This window comes from Oncorhynchus nerka, unplaced genomic scaffold (assembly GCF_034236695.1).
Source record: "Oncorhynchus nerka isolate Pitt River unplaced genomic scaffold, Oner_Uvic_2.0 unplaced_scaffold_687, whole genome shotgun sequence".
In the NCBI taxonomy this organism is placed as follows: domain Eukaryota; kingdom Metazoa; phylum Chordata; class Actinopteri; order Salmoniformes; family Salmonidae; genus Oncorhynchus; species Oncorhynchus nerka.
This window is the reverse complement of record NW_027040476.1, coordinates 203,611-221,033: the sequence shown is the minus strand read 5'-3', so window position 1 is coordinate 221,033 and position 17,423 is coordinate 203,611. Positions and strand designations below refer to the sequence as shown.

Genomic DNA, 17,423 nt, shown 5'->3' with positions numbered 1-17,423 from the left:
ACTAACGTATTGCTTTGAGAAGTTTGTTTTTAAAGTTGGTTGAAGATTTTAAGATCAAAACAGTACGTTTTTAGTTAGATGTTCGATTTAAGTTTACGTTTGAACCACTGCACAACAAAATGCAATTGCTATTTTTATGTGTACTGTATCTGCCTGAAATTATATCTTAGTTTGCCATTCAAGTTGTGGGCAAAAAACACAAGACATTTCTCCATAATACTAACCAAAAATTGAAGTTGAACCAATTTTTTTTAACGAACAAAGTTATAAATTCCTGCTGGCCAAAGATGTTAAGTGGACAGAGATCTACCCTTCTTGTCATCAAGTAGTTGTGTCCTTTACAGTAGCCTCCTGTACTGTACACTGAGACAGAAGAAGTGACAGGAATCAAACGTTTCAAACAGAGCAGGCGATCAACAGGCTCTGAGCATGTCTGTCTGTCTGTCTGTCTGTCTGGATGTCCCAACGGCCACAGACAGTCTATTGAGTAGAACCTGCTCTATCGCCTTCTCTATGGACACAGTTCTGTCTGTCTGTCTGTTGTGTTGCGTTGTCAGCAGCTGGGGTTTGCAGTACCTGTCGTGCGATAGATAGCACACCAGGCTATAGAGTAGCAGCACCTCTGGCTGGCGCTACCAGGGGCTACCCAGGCCTACTGAGAGCCTTGGCCTCCCTCTCCTTGTGTTTCAGATCCTCCTTGAAGCAGTAGGAACAGTAGTTATCTGTCTCCGGGCGACCGTAGAAGGAGCACTTCTCCCTCTTGCATCTCCTCTGCTGCAGGCAGTACACCAGGCAACCCCACCGGCGCTACCGATCTGACTTTTGACCTTGTCGGACCCCCGAACCCGTCCTGGTGACCCTACTGCTCCCCCAGGTCTGAGTTACGTCGGCGTCGGCGAACTCCAGACAGTCCTGTATGTGGCTAGCGTTGAAGCCGTTGGTATAGGTATGGGACTTGTGCTCCCCAGGCATGTTGTAGGGCTCCGTGGTGCCTGGGACCCCCGGGTGGGTGTGGTTGACCCCGGCGCCCAAACGGACCCCAGACAGGCGGGCTGGAGAGTAGCTCTGGGAGGACAGAGAGCGGTTCTGCTGGGGGTAAGTGGCACAGGTCTTCAGGGTGCCCACCAGAGGAGGCTTGTAGCTGGGCTGGGGGTCGTCCGGCTGGAAGCTGGGTGCCTGGAGGGCCTGGAGGTTGACGTCTCTCAGCTGGATGATACTGGACCTCTGGATGGGAGGGGTATGGCTGTAGTGGGCTGACACTGGGACTGTAGTTGGGACGGGCCTGGGGACAGGGGGGACGGACCCCGGTCTCCTGGTAGCACCGTTGCTGGGGGAGGAGTTGGGGGAGGGGCTGTGGCGGCCCTGCATCTTCAGGGCAATCTGTGGGGGGGTGTGAGGGGTATGGCTTTGGTGGTGTCTGGCTGGGGAAGAGATGAAGTCCTGGGGAAGGGGAGTAGGAGGAGGAGGGCAGGAGGGAGGAGGAGGAGGGGTGCGGGTGTCTCGCTCCCTCTCTCTCTCCCTTTCTCTCTCTCTCTCCCTCTCTCTCTCCCTCTCTCTCTCCTTCTCTCTCTCCCTTTCTCTCTCTCTCCCTCTCTCTCTCCCCTCTCTCTCCCTCTCTCTCTCCCTCTCCTTTTCTCTCTCTCTTTCCTTCTCCCTCTCTCTCTCCCGGTGAGGGGCGCTCTCCTGCTCTGGTTTCTTCAGGGCGTTGGAGGGCCCGTTGGTCATAGTAGTCGTGGTTGTAGAGTTTGCTGCAGGTTTCTTCTCTCCTTCCTTCCTCCTGGTCTCCTGCTCGGCAGAGAAGCGCTCCTGAGCGGAGGTCAGGTAGAAGGAGATCATCTCCTCGTGGAACTGGTGGCGATGGGAGGTGAGGAGAAGGCCGGCGAAGATGAACTTCCTCTCGCCCTGCATGGCGGCTCTCAGTATGTTGAGGCTCAGCTTGACGTCTGTGCTGTACTTCCAGTGCTCCGACAGGGCCTTGTCCCCCACCAGCCTGGCCAGGAGACCCCCCCTGTCCCTGTCCCGTTCCCCGGGAGGAGAGGGCACGCCTGGGGGACGCTCGGTGGGAGACGGGCTGGTGGTCTTGTCCGAGGAGAAGGACGTACTCGCAGACTGGCCCTCCTTCTCTCCTCCTCCTCCATCCTTCCGGGCTTTTCCTTCCTTTTTCTCCTTCTTCTTCTCTACGTTATTCTCTGTCCCTCCTCCATTGCCGCCGCCCCCCCCTCCTCCGTTGCCGCCCCCCATTCCTCCGTTGTTCCGGCCGTTGCCTCCAGAGTTGGAGCGGTTGATCTTTCCGTGGACCAGCCCTCCCAGACCTCCCATGTTCTTCTTCAGCTTGATACCAAGTGTTTTGCTGAAGCTGCCTAGCTTGTTGGCCACAGAGTCCGTCCTGGTCTTGTCCTTGTCTTTACGCTGTTGCTGCCTCTCCGTCTTCTCCTTGGGATCCTTGTCCTTGTCCTTTGCAGAGACCTTGCCGTTGTTGACGTTGGAGTTGCTGCAGACGGAGTCTCGGTCGGAGTCCATGGAGTCGGCTAGAGACTGGACGTCGTCGCCCCCGTGGGACGCCGTGGGAGACTCCGGCTGGGCCAGGGAGCCTGGAGAGAGAGAGAGGGGAGGGAGAGGAAGCACCATCAGTAAATGATGTTGACCTGTCTAATCTACTCCATTTCAAGACTATGACATCAAATCGTAGTTTGCTTTATTCCTTGTACAGTAAGGTGCTGGGGAGCTGGCAGTACAACACGGATGCAGAACAACCTATCAAATCTATTCACAACAACTATTTGCTGGCATTAGCCAATCAATGGGGAGCTGGCAGTACAACACGAATGCAGAACAACCTATCAAATTCATTCACAACAATTATTTGCTGGCATTAGCCAATCAATGTGGAAGAGAAAGAGAGAGAGGTACCCTGGTCTCAGATGGTATCCTGATCCATGTTACGTTCATGTAGTTATGCAGCAGGTTCAGTTTGGCTTCCAGAGACAGGATTAAACTGAGGGAGAAAGGTTACGAACATTAGATAGCAACAGTAAATCTGGATTATAAATGCTACGCTTTTGAAGAAATATAAACTCAGCAAAAAAAAGAAACGTCCCTTTTTCAGGATTCTGTCTTTCAAAGATAATTAGTACAAATCCAAATAAGTTCACAGATCTTCATTGTAAAGGGTTTAAACACTGTTTTCCATGCTTGTTCAATGAACCGTAAACAATGAATGGACCTGTGGAAAGGTCGTCAAGACACTAACGACTTACGGTAGGCAATTAAGATCACAGTTCTGAAAACTTAGGACACTAAAGAGGCCTTTCTACTGACTCTGAAAAACACCAAAAGAAAGATGCCCAGGGTCCCTGCTCATCTGCGTGAACGTGCCTTTAGGCATGCTGCAAGGAGGCATGAGGACTGCAGATGTGGCCAGGGCAATAAATTGCAATGTCCGTACTGTGAGACACCTAAGACAGCTCTACAGGGAGACAGGACGGACAGCTGATCGTCCTCGCAGTGGCAGACCACGTGAAACAACACCTGCACAGGATCGGTACATCCAAGAATCACACCTGCGGGACAGGTACAGGATGGCAACAACAACTGCCTGAGTTACACCAGGAACGCACAATCCCTCCATCAGTGCTCAGTCTGTCCGCAATAGGCTGAGAGAGGCTGGACTGAGGGCTTGTAGGCCTGTTGTAAGGCAGGTCCACACCAGACAACACCGGCAACAACGTCGCCTATGGGCACAAACCCACCGTCGCTGGACCAGACAGGACTGGCAAAAAGTGCTCTTCACTGACGAGTCTCGGTTTCGCGTTTATCGTTGAAGGAATGAGCGTTACACCGAGGCCTGTACTCTGGAGCGGGATCGATTTGGAGGTGGAGGATCCATCATGGTCTGGGGCGGTGTGTCACAGCATCATCGGACTGAGCTTGTTGTCATTGCAGACAATCTCAACGCTGTGTGTTACAGGGAAGACATCCTCCTCCCTCATGTGGTACCCTTCCTGCAGGCTCATCCTGACATGACCCTCCAGCATGACAATGCCACCAGCCATACTGCTCGTTCTGTGCGTGATTTCCTGCAAGACCGGAATGTCATTGTTCTGCCATGGCCAGCGAAGAGCCTAGATCTCAATCCCATTGAGCACGTCTGGGACCTGTTGGATCGGAGGGTGAGGGCTAGGGCCATTCCCCCCCAGAAATGTCCGGGAACTTGCAGGTGCCTTGGTGGAAGAGTGGGGTAACATCTCACAGCAAGAACGGGCAAATCTGGTGCAGTCCACGGTCTCGATGTCTGTGGAACTTGTTTAGTCTCAGTTGTTGAATCTTGTTATGTTCATACAAATATTTACACATGTTAAGTTTGCTGAAAATAAACGCAGTTGCTGAGTCTATTTAGCAATGAATTAAAATTGAACACTACAGCAGCACAGTTAGCTGACTTGATTGACCAGGGCCCTATAACGTTCTGATTGACCAGGGCCCTATAACGTTCTGATTGACCAGGGCCCTATAACGTTCTGATTGACCAGGGCCCTATAACGTTCTGATTGACCAGGGCCCTATAACGTTCTGATTGACCAGGGCCCTATAACGTTCTGATTGACCAGGGCCCTATAACGTTCTGATTGACCAGGGCCCTATAACGCTGATTGACCAGGGGCCTTCTGATTGACCAGGGCCCTATAACGTTCTGATTGACCAGGGCCCTATAACGTTCTGATTGACCAGGGCCCTATAACGTTCTGATTGACCAGGGCCCTATAACGTTCTGATTGACCAGGGCCCTATAACGTTCTGATTGACCAGGGCCCTAAAACGTTCTGATTGACCAGGGCCCTATAACGTTCTGATTGACCAGGGCATCTATAACGTTCTGATTGACCAGGGCCCTATAACGTTCTGATTGACCAGGGCCCTATAACGTTCTGATTGACCAGGGCCCTATAACGTTCTGATTGACCAGGGCCCTATAACGTTCTGATTGACCAGGGCCCTAAAACTTCCAGTTTTGTCTGATTGACCAGGGCCCTAAAACTTCCAGTTTTGTCTGGTTGACCAGGGCCCTACACCTTCCTGTTTTGTCTGATTGACCAGGGCCCCTACACCTTCCAGTTTTGTCTGATTGACCAGGGCCCTATAACTTCCTGTTTTGTCTGATTGACCAGGGCCCTACACCTTCCTGTTTTGTCTGATTGACCAGGGCCCTACACCTTCCTGTTTTGTCTTGTTGACCAGGGCCCCTAAACCTTCCTGTTTTGTCTGGTTGACCAGGGCCCTACACCTTCCTGTTTTGTCTTGTTGACCAGGGCCCCTACACCTTCCTGTTTTGTCTGGTTGACCAGGGCCCTACACCTTCCTGTTTTGTCTTGTTGACCAGGGCCCCTACACCTTCCTGTTTTGTCTTGTTGACCAGGGCCCCTACACCTTCCTGTTTTGTCTGGTTGACCAGGGCCCCTACACCTTCCTGTTTTGTCTGATTGACCAGGGCCCCTACACCTTCCTGTTTTGTCTGGTTGACCAGGGCCCTATAACTTCCTGTTTTGTCTTGTTGACCAGGGCCCCTACACCTTCCTGTTTTGTCTTGTTGACCAGGGCCCCTACACCTTCCTGTTTTGTCTGGTTGACCAGGGCCCTACACCTTCCTGTTTTGTCTTGTTGACCAGGGCCCCTACACCTTCCTGTTTTGTCTTGTTGACCAGGGCCCCTACACCTTCTTGTTTTGTCTTGTTGACCAGGGCCCCTACACCTTCCTGTTTTGTCTTGTTGACCAGGGCCCCTACACCTTCCTGTTTTGTCTGGTTGACCAGGGCCCTACACCTTCCTGTTTTGTCTTGTTGACCAGGGCCCCTACACCTTCCTGTTTTGTCTTGTTGACCAGGGCCCCTACACCTTCCTGTTTTGTCTTGTTGACCAGGGCCCCTACACCTTCCTGTTTTGTCTGATTGACCAGGGCCCTAAAAACGTTCTATTTTGTCTTGCAGTGGAATACACTGGAAACTTACTTGACAAAGTAAATGGACAGAGTTATTTACATATTGTCAGCTGCTGCCAGAGAACCCAGCTGCTCCAAGGGAGAAGGACCATAAAAGACCTCAGTTGCAACCGAGGCAAGGCTCCATTGCATCATTGTAGTGCCTTTAACTCCACTAGAAACTTATTTTTAAAATCTTAAAACTGTCTTTTAGATAGAAAAGTAAATAGCAAAAAAGACAGGAGCTCTAACTTCACAAACACCTTCAGAGTCTGTAACTTCACAAACACCTTCAGACAGTGCTCCATGACAGACAGTCAGTGCTCCATGACAGGCAGACAGTGCTCCATGACAGGCAGACAGACAGTGCTCCAAGACAGGCAGACAGTGCTCCATGACAGACAGTCAGTGCTCCATGACAGACAGTCAGTGCTCCATGACAGACAGTCAGTGCTCCATGACAGACAGACAGTGCTCCATGACAGACAGACAGACAGTGCGCCATGACAGGCAGACAGACAGTGCTCCATGACAGGCAGACAGACGGTGCTCCAAGACAGGCAGACAGTGCTCCATGACAGACAGTCAGTGCTCCATGACAGACAGTCAGTGCTCCATGACAGACAGTCAGTGCTCCATGACAGAAAGACAGACAGTGCTCCATGACAGGCAGACAGACAGTGCTCCAAGACAGGCAGACAGACAGTGCTCCATGACAGACAGACAGACAGACAGTGCTCCATGACAGACAGACAGACAGCCAGACAGTGCTTCATGACAGACAGACAGTGCTCCAAGACAGGCAGACAGTGCTCCATGACAGACAGTCAGTGCTCCATGACAGGCAGACAGTGCTCCATGACAGACAGTGTTCCATGACAGACAGACAGTGCTCCATGACAGATAGACAGTGCTCCATGACAGACAGACAGTGCTCCATGACAGACAGACAGTGCTCCATGACAGGCAGACAGTGCTCCATGACAGACAGACAGTGCTCCATGACAGGCAGACAGACAGTGCTCCATGACAGACAGACAGTGCTCCATGACAGACAGACAGTGCTCCATGACAGACAGACAGTGTTCCATGACAGGCAGACAGACAGTGTGCCATGACAGACAGACAGTGCTCCAAGACAGACAGACAGACAGTGCTCCAAGACAGACAGACAGACAGTGCTCCAAGACAGACAGACAGACAGTGCTCCAAGACAGACAGACAGACAGTGCTCCATGACAGACAGACAGTGCTCCATGACAGACAGACAGACAGACAGACAGACAGACAGTGCTCCATGACAGACAGACAGTGCTCCATGACAGACAGACAGACAGACAGACAGTGCTCCACGACAGGCAGACAGACAGTGCTCCATGACAGACAGACAGTGCTCCATGACAGACAGACAGACAGACAGACAGACAGACAGACAGACAGTGCTCCACGACAGGCAGACAGTGTTCCATGTGATTATGCCATTCAGATCAGAGTTGAGATCCTCTGTGTAAAGCAGCGCTATAGAAGATAATGATGTACGACGCCTAGAGATAATGACTCTATGATTAGAGGATCTCCTCTCCTCCTATGATTAGAGGGGGATCTCCTCTCCTATGATTAGAGGATCTCCTCTCCTCCTATGATTAGAGGGGGATCTCCTCTCCTCCTTTCTATGATTAGAGGGGGATCTCCTCTCCTCCTATGATTAGAGGGGGATCTCATATCCTCCTTTCTATGATTAGAGGGGGATCTCCTCTCCTCCTTTCTATGATTAGAGGGGGATCTCCTCTCCTCCTATGATTAGAGGGGGATCTCATATCCTCCTTTCTATGATTAGAGGGGGATCTCATATCCTCCTTTCTATGATTAGAGGGGGATCTCATATCCTCCTTTCTATGATTAGAGGGGGATCTCCTCTCCTCCTTTCTGTCTTTGTTTTTCTCACTTCTCCTCTGTATTTACTGTCCTCCCACAGAGAGGAAGCAGGGCTTTAACTGTCCCCTCCACCCCTACTACCCCCTCCACCTCTACTACCCCCTCCACCCCTCTACTACCCCCTCCACCCCTACTACCGCCTCCACCTCTACTACCCCCTCCACCCCTACTACCCACTCCACCTCTACTACCCCCTCCACCCCTCTACGACCCCCTCCACCTCTACTACCCCCTCCACCCCTACTACCCCCTCCACCACCACCACCTGTTTGTCGTTTGTTGTACCTAACTCACTTGGCTAGCTTGATGTTGTCGTTGTGGTCTCGGCTCCACTCCCAGTCCTTCCCAGGGTCCGTAGCGAAGTGGAGAGATAGCAGCTTGTGTTCTGAGTCGGTCAGCGGGATCACAGCTGGAAAACACAGATCAGATCAGATAAGCAGGGGTACAAACACACAGCCAGGTAACCATACAGCACACAGCCAGGTAACCATACAGCACACAGACAGGTAACCACACAGCACACAGCCAGGTAACCACACAGCACACAGCCAGGTAACCATACAGCACACAGCCAGGTAACCACACAGACAGGTAACCATACAGACAGGTAACCACACAGCCAGGTAACCATACAGCACACAGCCAGGTAACCACACAGACAGGTAACCATACAGACAGGTAAACACACAGCCAGGTAATCATACAGCACACAGACAGGTAACCGCACAGACAGGTAACCACAGAGCACACAGCCAGGTAACCACACAGCCAGATAACCACACAGCACACAGCCAGGTAACCATACAGCACACAGACAGGTAACCACACAGCCAGCTAACCACACAGCACACAGACAGGTAACCATACAGCACAATGACAGGTAACCACACAGCCAGGTAACCACACAACACACAGCCAGGTAACCACACAGCCAGGTAACCACACAGCCAAGTAACCACACAGCCTGGTAACCACACAGCCAGGTAACCACACAGCCAGGTAACCACACAGCACACAGGCAGGTAACCACACAGACAGGTAACCACACAGCACACAGCCAGGTAACCACACAGCCAGGTAACCACACAGCACACAGGCAGGTAACCACACAGCACACAGCCATGTAACCACACAACACACAGCCAGGTAACCACACAACACACAGCCAGGTAACCACACAACCAGGAAATCACACAGCCAGGTAACCACACAGCCAAGTAACCACACAGCCAAGTAACCATACAGCACACAGACAGGTAACCACACAGCCAAGTAACCACACAGCACACAGACAGGTAACCACACAGCACACAGACAGGTAACCACACAGCCAGGTAACCACACAGCACACAGACAGGTAAACACACAGCCAGGTAACCACACAGCACACAGCCAGGTAACCACACAACCAGGAAACCACACAGCCAGGTAACCACACAGCCAAGTAACCACACAGCCAAGTAACCACACAGCACACAGACAGGTAACCACACAGCCAGGTAACCACACAGCACACAGACAGGTAAACACACAGACAGGTAACCACACAGTCTAGGTAAGATAAGCAGAGCCTCTATTGACCAGGAGGACAATAGAGGACAATTGATTCGGTTTTGAAAGTTGCCACAGACCCATTAATCACAGTAAACCCCGGCTCATAAAGTCATGGTTAGATGAGCTCTGTTGTTCCACTGCGTAAAACTTTCATCCTTCTATTGGTATCATCTTCCACGTGACACTTTTGATGCCAAGAGGGCCTTTTTTTCTCCTTTTCTTCTTCAGCCAAACATGTAAAACAACGGATGTGGCTGAGAAGCACCTACGCTGACATTACAGGGAGTGTGTTGTGTGGGTGGATGTTCACACACCATAATAACACTGTCTAGAGAGAGATAGATGAGTCTCTGTCACGAGGGTCTGATGCCTCTCTCTCTCTCTCTGTCTCTGTCTCTCTCTCTCTCTCTCTCTCTGTCTGTCTCTCTCTCTCTCTCTCTCTCTCTCTCTTTGTTAGTGGGCGGATCAGCTTTAATAGTGCAGATAGATTGTAGCTTCCACCAATATAATTGTCTGCATCACTTCCAATATATATTCTTTTGCAAATATATAATATATATTATATATTATATGTAAACTCAACAAAAAAAGAAACGTCCCCCGTTTTCAGGACCCTGTCTTTCAAAGATAATTTGTAAAAATAGAAATAAGTTCACAGATCTTCATTGTAAAGGGTTTAAACACTGTTTCCCATCATTATTCAATGAACCGTAAACAATTAATGGACCTGTGGAAAGGTCGTCAAGACACTAACGACTTACAGACGGTAGGCAATTAAGATCACAGTTATGAAAACTTAGGACACTAAAGAGGCCTTTCTACTGACTCTGAAAAACACCAAAAGAAAGAAGCCCAGGGTTCCTGCTCATCTGTGTGAACGTGCCTTAGGCATGCTGCAAGGAGGCATGAGGACTGCAGATGTGGCCAGGGTAATAAATTGCAATGTCCGTAATGTGAGACACCTAAGACAGCGCTACAGGGAGACAGGACGGACAGTTGATCGTCCTCGCAGTGGCAGACCACGTGTAACAACACCTGCACAGGATCGGTACATCCAAGAATCACACCTGCGGGACAGGTACAGGATGGCAACAACAACTGCCCGAGTTACACCAGTAACGCACAATCCCTTCATCAGTGCTCAGACTGTCCGCAATAGGCTGATAGAGGCTGGACTGAGGGCTTGTAGATCTGTTGTAAGGCAGGTCCTCACCAGACAGGACTGGCAAAAAGTGCTCTTCACTGACGAGTTGCGGTTTGTCTCACCAGGGGTGATAGTCGGATTCGCGTTTATCGTTGAAGGAATGAGCGTTACACCGAGGCCTGTACTCATCATCGGACTGAGCTTGTTGTCATTGCAGGCAATATCAACGCGGTGCATTACAGGGAAGACATCCTCCTCCCTCATGTGGTACCCTTCCTGCAGGCTCATCCTGACATGACCCTCCAGCATGACAATGCCACCAGCCATACTGCTCGTTCTGTGCATGATTTGATCAGTGTTCTGCCATGACCTGTTGGATCAGCGGGTGAGGGCCTCGAAATGTCCGGGAACTTGCAGGTGCCTTGGTGGAAGAGTTGGGTAACATCTCACAGCAAGAACTGGCAAATCTGGTGCAGTCCGTGAGGAGGAGACTTAATGCAGCTGGTGGCCACACCAGATACTGACTGTTACTTTTGATTTTGACCCTTTGTTCAGGGACACATTATTCCATTTCTGTTAGTCACATGTCTGTGGAACTTGTTCAGTTTATGTCTCAGTTGTTGAATCTTGTTATGTTCATACAAATATTTACACATGTTAAGTTTGCTGAAAATAAACGCAGTTGACAGTTGAGAGGATGATTTTTTGCTGAGTTTACATACACACATACACGTATAAATACATACATTTACACACACACACACACACACACACACACACATTTTTGTATATATATTTCCGTTATTCCAAACCTACCACCCCTCCCCGAACTGGAGTAAACAACAGGCCTGTATGTCCAGCTTATTCATACTATATACATTTTATGGACAAAATCTATTTTACACCATCCAGTCCCATCCTTCAGATCCATTCAACCCCTCCCATCTATCTCTTAACACCATCCAGTCCCATCCTTCAGCTCCAATCAACCACTCCCATCTATCTCTTAACACCATCCAGTCCCATCCTTCAGCTCCCCTCAACCCCTCCCATCCAGTCCCACCCTTCAGCTCCATTCAACCCCTCCCATCTATCTCTTAACACCATCCAGTCCCAGCTCCATTCAACCCCTCCCATCTATCTCTTAACACCATCCAGTCCCATCCTTCAGCTCCCCTCAACCCCTCCCATCCAGTCCCATCCTTCAGCTCCAATCAACCACTCCCATCTATCTCTTAACACCATCCAGTCCCATCCTTCAGATCCATTCAACCCCTCCCATCTATCTCTTAACACCATCCAGTCCCATCCTTCAGCTCCAATCAACCACTCCCATCTATCTCTTAACACCATCCAGTCCCATCCTTCAGCTCCCCTCAACCCCTCCCATCCAGTCCCACCCTTCAGCTCCATTCAACCCCTCCCATCTATCTCTTAACACCATCCAGTCCCAGCTCCATTCAACCCCTCCCATCTATCTCTTAACACCATCCAGTCCCATCCTTCAGCTCCCCTCAACCCCTCCCATCCAGTCCCATCCTTCAGCTCCAATCAACCACTCCCATCTATCTCTTAACACCATCCAGTCCCATCCTTCAGCTCCCCTCAACCCCTCCCATCCAGTCCCACCCTTCAGCTCCATTCAACCCCTCCCATCTATCTCTTAACACCATCCAGTCCCTTCAGCTCTATTCAACCCCTCCCATCTATCTCTGAACACCATCCAGTCCCATCCTTCAGCTCCATTCAACCCCTCCCATCTATCTCTGAATACCATCCAGTCCCATCCTTCAGCTCCATTCAACCCCTCCCATCTATCTCTGAACACCATCCAGTCCCATCCTTCAGCTCCATTCAACCCCTCCCATCTATCTCTCAACACCATCCAGTCCCACCCTTCAGCTCTATTCAACCCCTCCCATCTATCTCTTAACACCATCCAGTCCCATCCTTCAGCTCCATTCAACCCCTCCCATCTATCTCTTAACACCATCCAGTCCCATCTTCATTCAACCCCTCTCATCTATCTCTTAACACCATCCAGTCCCATCCTTCAGCTCCATATCTCTTAACACCGAACATATTGGATTTCTATTTGCCATATATTTTTTTCAACTGTGCTGTGATGTTTCACAAATTTTCTGAACCTTTCTATTCTCATTGTTTCTAGAGATTGTAAATGAAAAAAAAAATATATATATATTTTTTACACCTTTTTCACCCCAATTTCGTGGTATCCAAATGTTGTTTTAGTAGCTACTATCTTGTCTTATCGCTACACCTCCCGTACGGCTCGGGAGAGACGAAGGTTGAAAGTCATGCGTCCTCCGAAACACAACCCAACCAAGCCGCACACTGCTTCTTAACACAGCGCGCATCCAAACCGGATTTTTTTTACTAAAAGCATTATTATACTATTGGATTGACTATGACGTTTCAGATCACCCAGTAGTGCCGTCTGCAGAGTTAGCGCCGGGTAAATGTTGCAAATCTTCAGCCATTCCTGAACCTGCGACCAGAAACAAGCTACATATGGACAGTATTAAAACAAAAAAATCGAATGATTCAGACTAGTCTACCTGCCGCCCCTCTACTCTAACCACTAGTCTACCTGCCGCCCCTCCACTCTAACCACTAGTCTACCTGCCGCCCCTCCACTCTAACCACTAGTCTACCTGCCGCCCCTCCACTCTAACCACTAGTCTACCTGCCGCCCCTCCACTCTAACCACTAGTCTACCCTGCCGCCCCTCCACTCTAACCACTAGTCTACCTGCCGCCCCTCCACTCTAACCACGAGGCTACCTGCCGCCCCTCCACTCTAACCACTAGTCTACCTGCCGCCCCTCCACTCTAACCACTAGTCTACCTGCCGCCCCTCCACTCTAACCACTAGTCTACCTGCCGCCCCTCCACTCTAACCACTAGTCTACCTGCCGCCCCTCCACTCTAACCACTAGTCTACCTGCCGCCCCTCCACTCTAACCACTAGTCTACCTGCCGCCCCTCCACTCTAACCACTAGTCTACCTGCCGCCCCTCCACTCTAATCACTAGTCTACCTGCCGCCCCTCCGCCCCTCCACTCTAACCACTAGTCTACCTGCCGCCCCTCCACTCTAACCACTAGTCTACCTGCCGCCCCTCCACTCTAACCACTAGGCTACCTGCCGCCACTCCACTCTAACCACTAGTCTACCTGCCGCCCCTCCACTCTAACCACTAGTCTACCTGCCGCCCCTCCACTCTAACCACTAGTCTAACTGCCGCCCCTCCACTCTAACCACGAGGCTACCTGCCGCCCCTCCACTCTAACCACGAGGCTACCTGCCGCCCCTCCACTCTAACCACTAGGCTACCTGCCGCCCCTCCACTCTAACCACTAGTCTACCTGCCGCCCCTCCACTCTAACCACTAGTCTACCTGCCGCCCCTCCACTCTAAACATTAGTCTACCTGCTGCCCCTCCACTCTAACCACTAGTCTACCTGCTGCCCCTCCACCCCTCCACTCTAACCACTAGTCTACCTGCCGCCCCTCCACTCTAACCACTAGGCTACCCTGCCGCCCCTCCACTCTAACCACTAGTCTACCTGCCGCCCCTCCCCTCTAACCACTAGTCTACCCTGCCCCTCCACTCTAACCACTAGTCTACCCTGCCGCCCCTCCACTCTAACCACTAGTCTACCTGCCGCCCCTCCACTCTAACCACTAGTCTACCTGCCGCCCTCCACTCCCCCAACCCTCCTCTAACCACTAGTCTACCTGCCGCCCCTCCACTCTAACCACTAGTCTACCTGCTCCCTCCCCTCCCCCCTCCACTCTAACCACTAGTCTACCTGCCGCCCCTCCACTCTAACCACTAGGCTACCCTGCCGCCCCTCCACTCTAACCACTAGTCTACCTGCCGCCCCTCCCCTCTAACCACTAGTCTACCCTGCCGCCCCTCCACTCTAACCACTAGTCTACCCTGCCGCCCCTCCACTCTAACCACTAGTCCCCTCCACTCTAACCACTAGTCTACCTGCCGCCCCTCCACTCTAACCACTAGTCTACCTGCCGCCCCTCCACTCTAACCACTAGTCTACCTGCCCCTCCACTCTAACCATTCTACCTGCCGCCCCTCCACTCTAACCACTAGTCTACCTGCCCCTCCACTCTAACCACTAACCTGCCGCCCCTCCACTCTAACCACTAGTCTACCTGCCGCCCCTCCACTCTAACCACTAGTCTACCTGCCGCCCCTCCACTCTAACCACTAGTCTACCTGCCGCCCCTCCACTCTAACCACTAGTCTACCTGCCGCCCCTCCACTCTAACCACTAGTCTACCTGCCGCCCCTCCACTCTAACCACTAGTCTACCTGCCGCCCCTCCACTCTAACCACTAGTCTACCTGCTGCCCCTCCACTCTAACCACTAGTCTACCTGCCGCCCTCCACTCTAACCACTAGTCTCCTACTCTAACCACTAGTCTACCTGCCGCCCTCCACTCTAACCACTAGTCTACCTGCCGCCCTCCACTCTAACCACTAGTCTACCTGCCGCCCCTCCACTCTAACCACTAGTCTACCTGCCGCCCCTCCACTCTAACCACTAGTCTACCTGCCGCCCCTCCACTCTAACCACTAGTCTACCTGCTGCCCTCCACTCTAACCACTAGGCTACCTGCCGCCTCCCCACACTAACCACTAGTCTACCTGCCGCCCTCCACTCTAACCACTAGTCTACCTGCCGCCCCTCCACTCTAACCACTAGTCTACCTGCCGCCCCTCCACTCTAACCACTACTAGTCCACTCTAACCACTAGTCTACCTGCCGCCCCTCCACTCTAACCACTAGCCCCTCCCCTCCACTCTAACCACTAGTCCTACCTGCTGCCCCTCCCCCCTCCACTCTAACCACTAGTCTACCTGCTGCCCCTCCACCCCACTCCACTCTAACCACTAGTCTACCTGCCGCCCCTCCACTCTAACCACTAGTCTACCTGCTGCTACCTGCTACCTGCCCCTCCACTCTAACCACTAGTCTACCTGCTCCACTCTAACCACTAGTCTACCTGCCCCTCCACTCTAACCACTAGTCTACCTGCTGCCCCTCCACTCTAACCACTAGTCTACCTGCCGCCCCTCCACTCAACCACTAGTCTACCTGCTGCCCCTCCACTCTAACCACTAGTCTACCTGCCGCCCCTCCACTCTAACCACTAGTCTACCTGCCGCCCCTCCACTCTAAACCACTAGTCTACCTGCCGCCCCTCCACTCTAACCACTAGTCTACCTGCCGCCCCTCCACTCTAACCACTAATCTACCTGCCCCCACTCCTCACTCTAACCACTAGTCTACCTGCCGCCCCTCCACTCCACTAGCCCTGCTCCCTCCACTCTAACCACTAGTCTACCTGCTGCCCCTCCACTCTAACCACTAGTCTACCTGCTGCCCCTCCGCCCCTCCACTCTAACCACTAGTCTACCTGCTGCCCCTCCACTCTAACCACTAGTCTACCTGCCCTCTCCACTCTAACCCTGCTGCCACTCTAACCACTAGTCTACCTGCTGCCCCTCCGCCCTCCACTCTAACCACTAGTCTACCTGCCGCCCTCCACTCTAACCACTAGTCTACCTGCCGCCCCTCCACTCTAACCACTAGTCTACCTGCCGCCCCTCCACTCTAACCACTAGTCTACCTGCCGCCCCTCCACTCTAACCACTAGTCTACCTGCCGCCCCTCCACTCTAACCACTAGTCTACCTGCTGCCCCTCCACTCTAACCACTAGTCTACCTGCCGCCCCTCCACTCTAACCACTAGTCTACCTGCCGCCCCTCCACTCTAACCACTAGTCTACCTGCCGCCCCTCCACTCTAACCACTAGTCTACCTGCCGCCCCTCCACTCTAACCACTAATCTACCTGCTGCCCCTCCACTCTAACCACTAGTCTACCTGCCGCCCCTCCACTCTAACCACTAGTCTACCTGCCGCCCCACTCTAACCACTAGTCTACCTGCCGCCCCTCCACTCTAACCACTAGTCTACCTGCCGCCCCTCCACTCTAACCACTAGTCTACTGCCGCCCCTCCACTCTAACCACTAGTCTACCTGCCGCCCCTCCACTCTAACCACTAGTCTACCTGCCGCCCTCCACTCTAACCACTAATCTACCTGCTGCCCCTCCACTCTAACCACTAGTCTACCTGCCGCCCTCCACTCTAACCACTAGTCTACCTGCCGCCCCTCCACTCTAACCACTAGTCTACCTGCCGCCCCTCCACTCTAACCACTAGTCTACCTGCCGCCCCTCCACTCTAACCACTAGTCTTCGCAGCAAAATCAGCAGAGCTGAGAAGAGCCTGAATAACCCATGTAAATAACATTCCATTGGTTGCAAGAATTTTGTATTATAATGTAAAGAAAAAAAAATTGGCGTGTTTTTCCGTTATCGGTTCATAAACCATGTGCCATGGAATCGGTACGTCAAAAATCTCTTCCCAACTATTTTGACATTTATATGGCACGCACGGCAATTTTTCAGTCCTTAAATGAAACTGATACACTTTTTATTTTATTTATCACAATTTTCTTTCCAAAGGTTGTTGAGACAGAGGACAGGCAGTACTGTAAAAGTGTCTGTCAGACAGTCAGCGAGCTTCTGACGTTCAGGGCTGTTGCCAAAAAAGATTTAGCTGTAACTCTCAGAATGTAGAGAGGAATGCAGCATCCTGTGTGTGTGTGTATGTGTGTGTGTGTGTGTGTGTGTGGGAGTGTTTACGTAAGTAGTGTGTGTGTGTCTCTGATAGAGTACAGCTGTGTTGTGCTGTGGTCTTG

At 51.7% G+C, this 17,423-nt stretch overlaps 1 protein-coding gene across 1 annotated transcript in view; it reads right to left on the bottom strand.

Moving 5' to 3' along the window:
• Positions 1 to 635: 635 nt before the first annotated feature.
• The window catches only part of LOC135571215 (OTU domain-containing protein 7A-like), a 128,825-nt gene continuing 112,037 nt past the window's right edge, over positions 636 to 17,423 (bottom strand). Inside the window, 4 exon segments of the mRNA XM_065017002.1 lie at positions 636 to 1,509; positions 1,678 to 2,588; positions 2,907 to 2,995; positions 8,201 to 8,315. Coding sequence (XP_064873074.1) covers positions 643 to 1,509; positions 1,678 to 2,588; positions 2,907 to 2,995; positions 8,201 to 8,315 — 1,982 coding nt within the window. The 3' untranslated portion in view covers positions 636 to 642.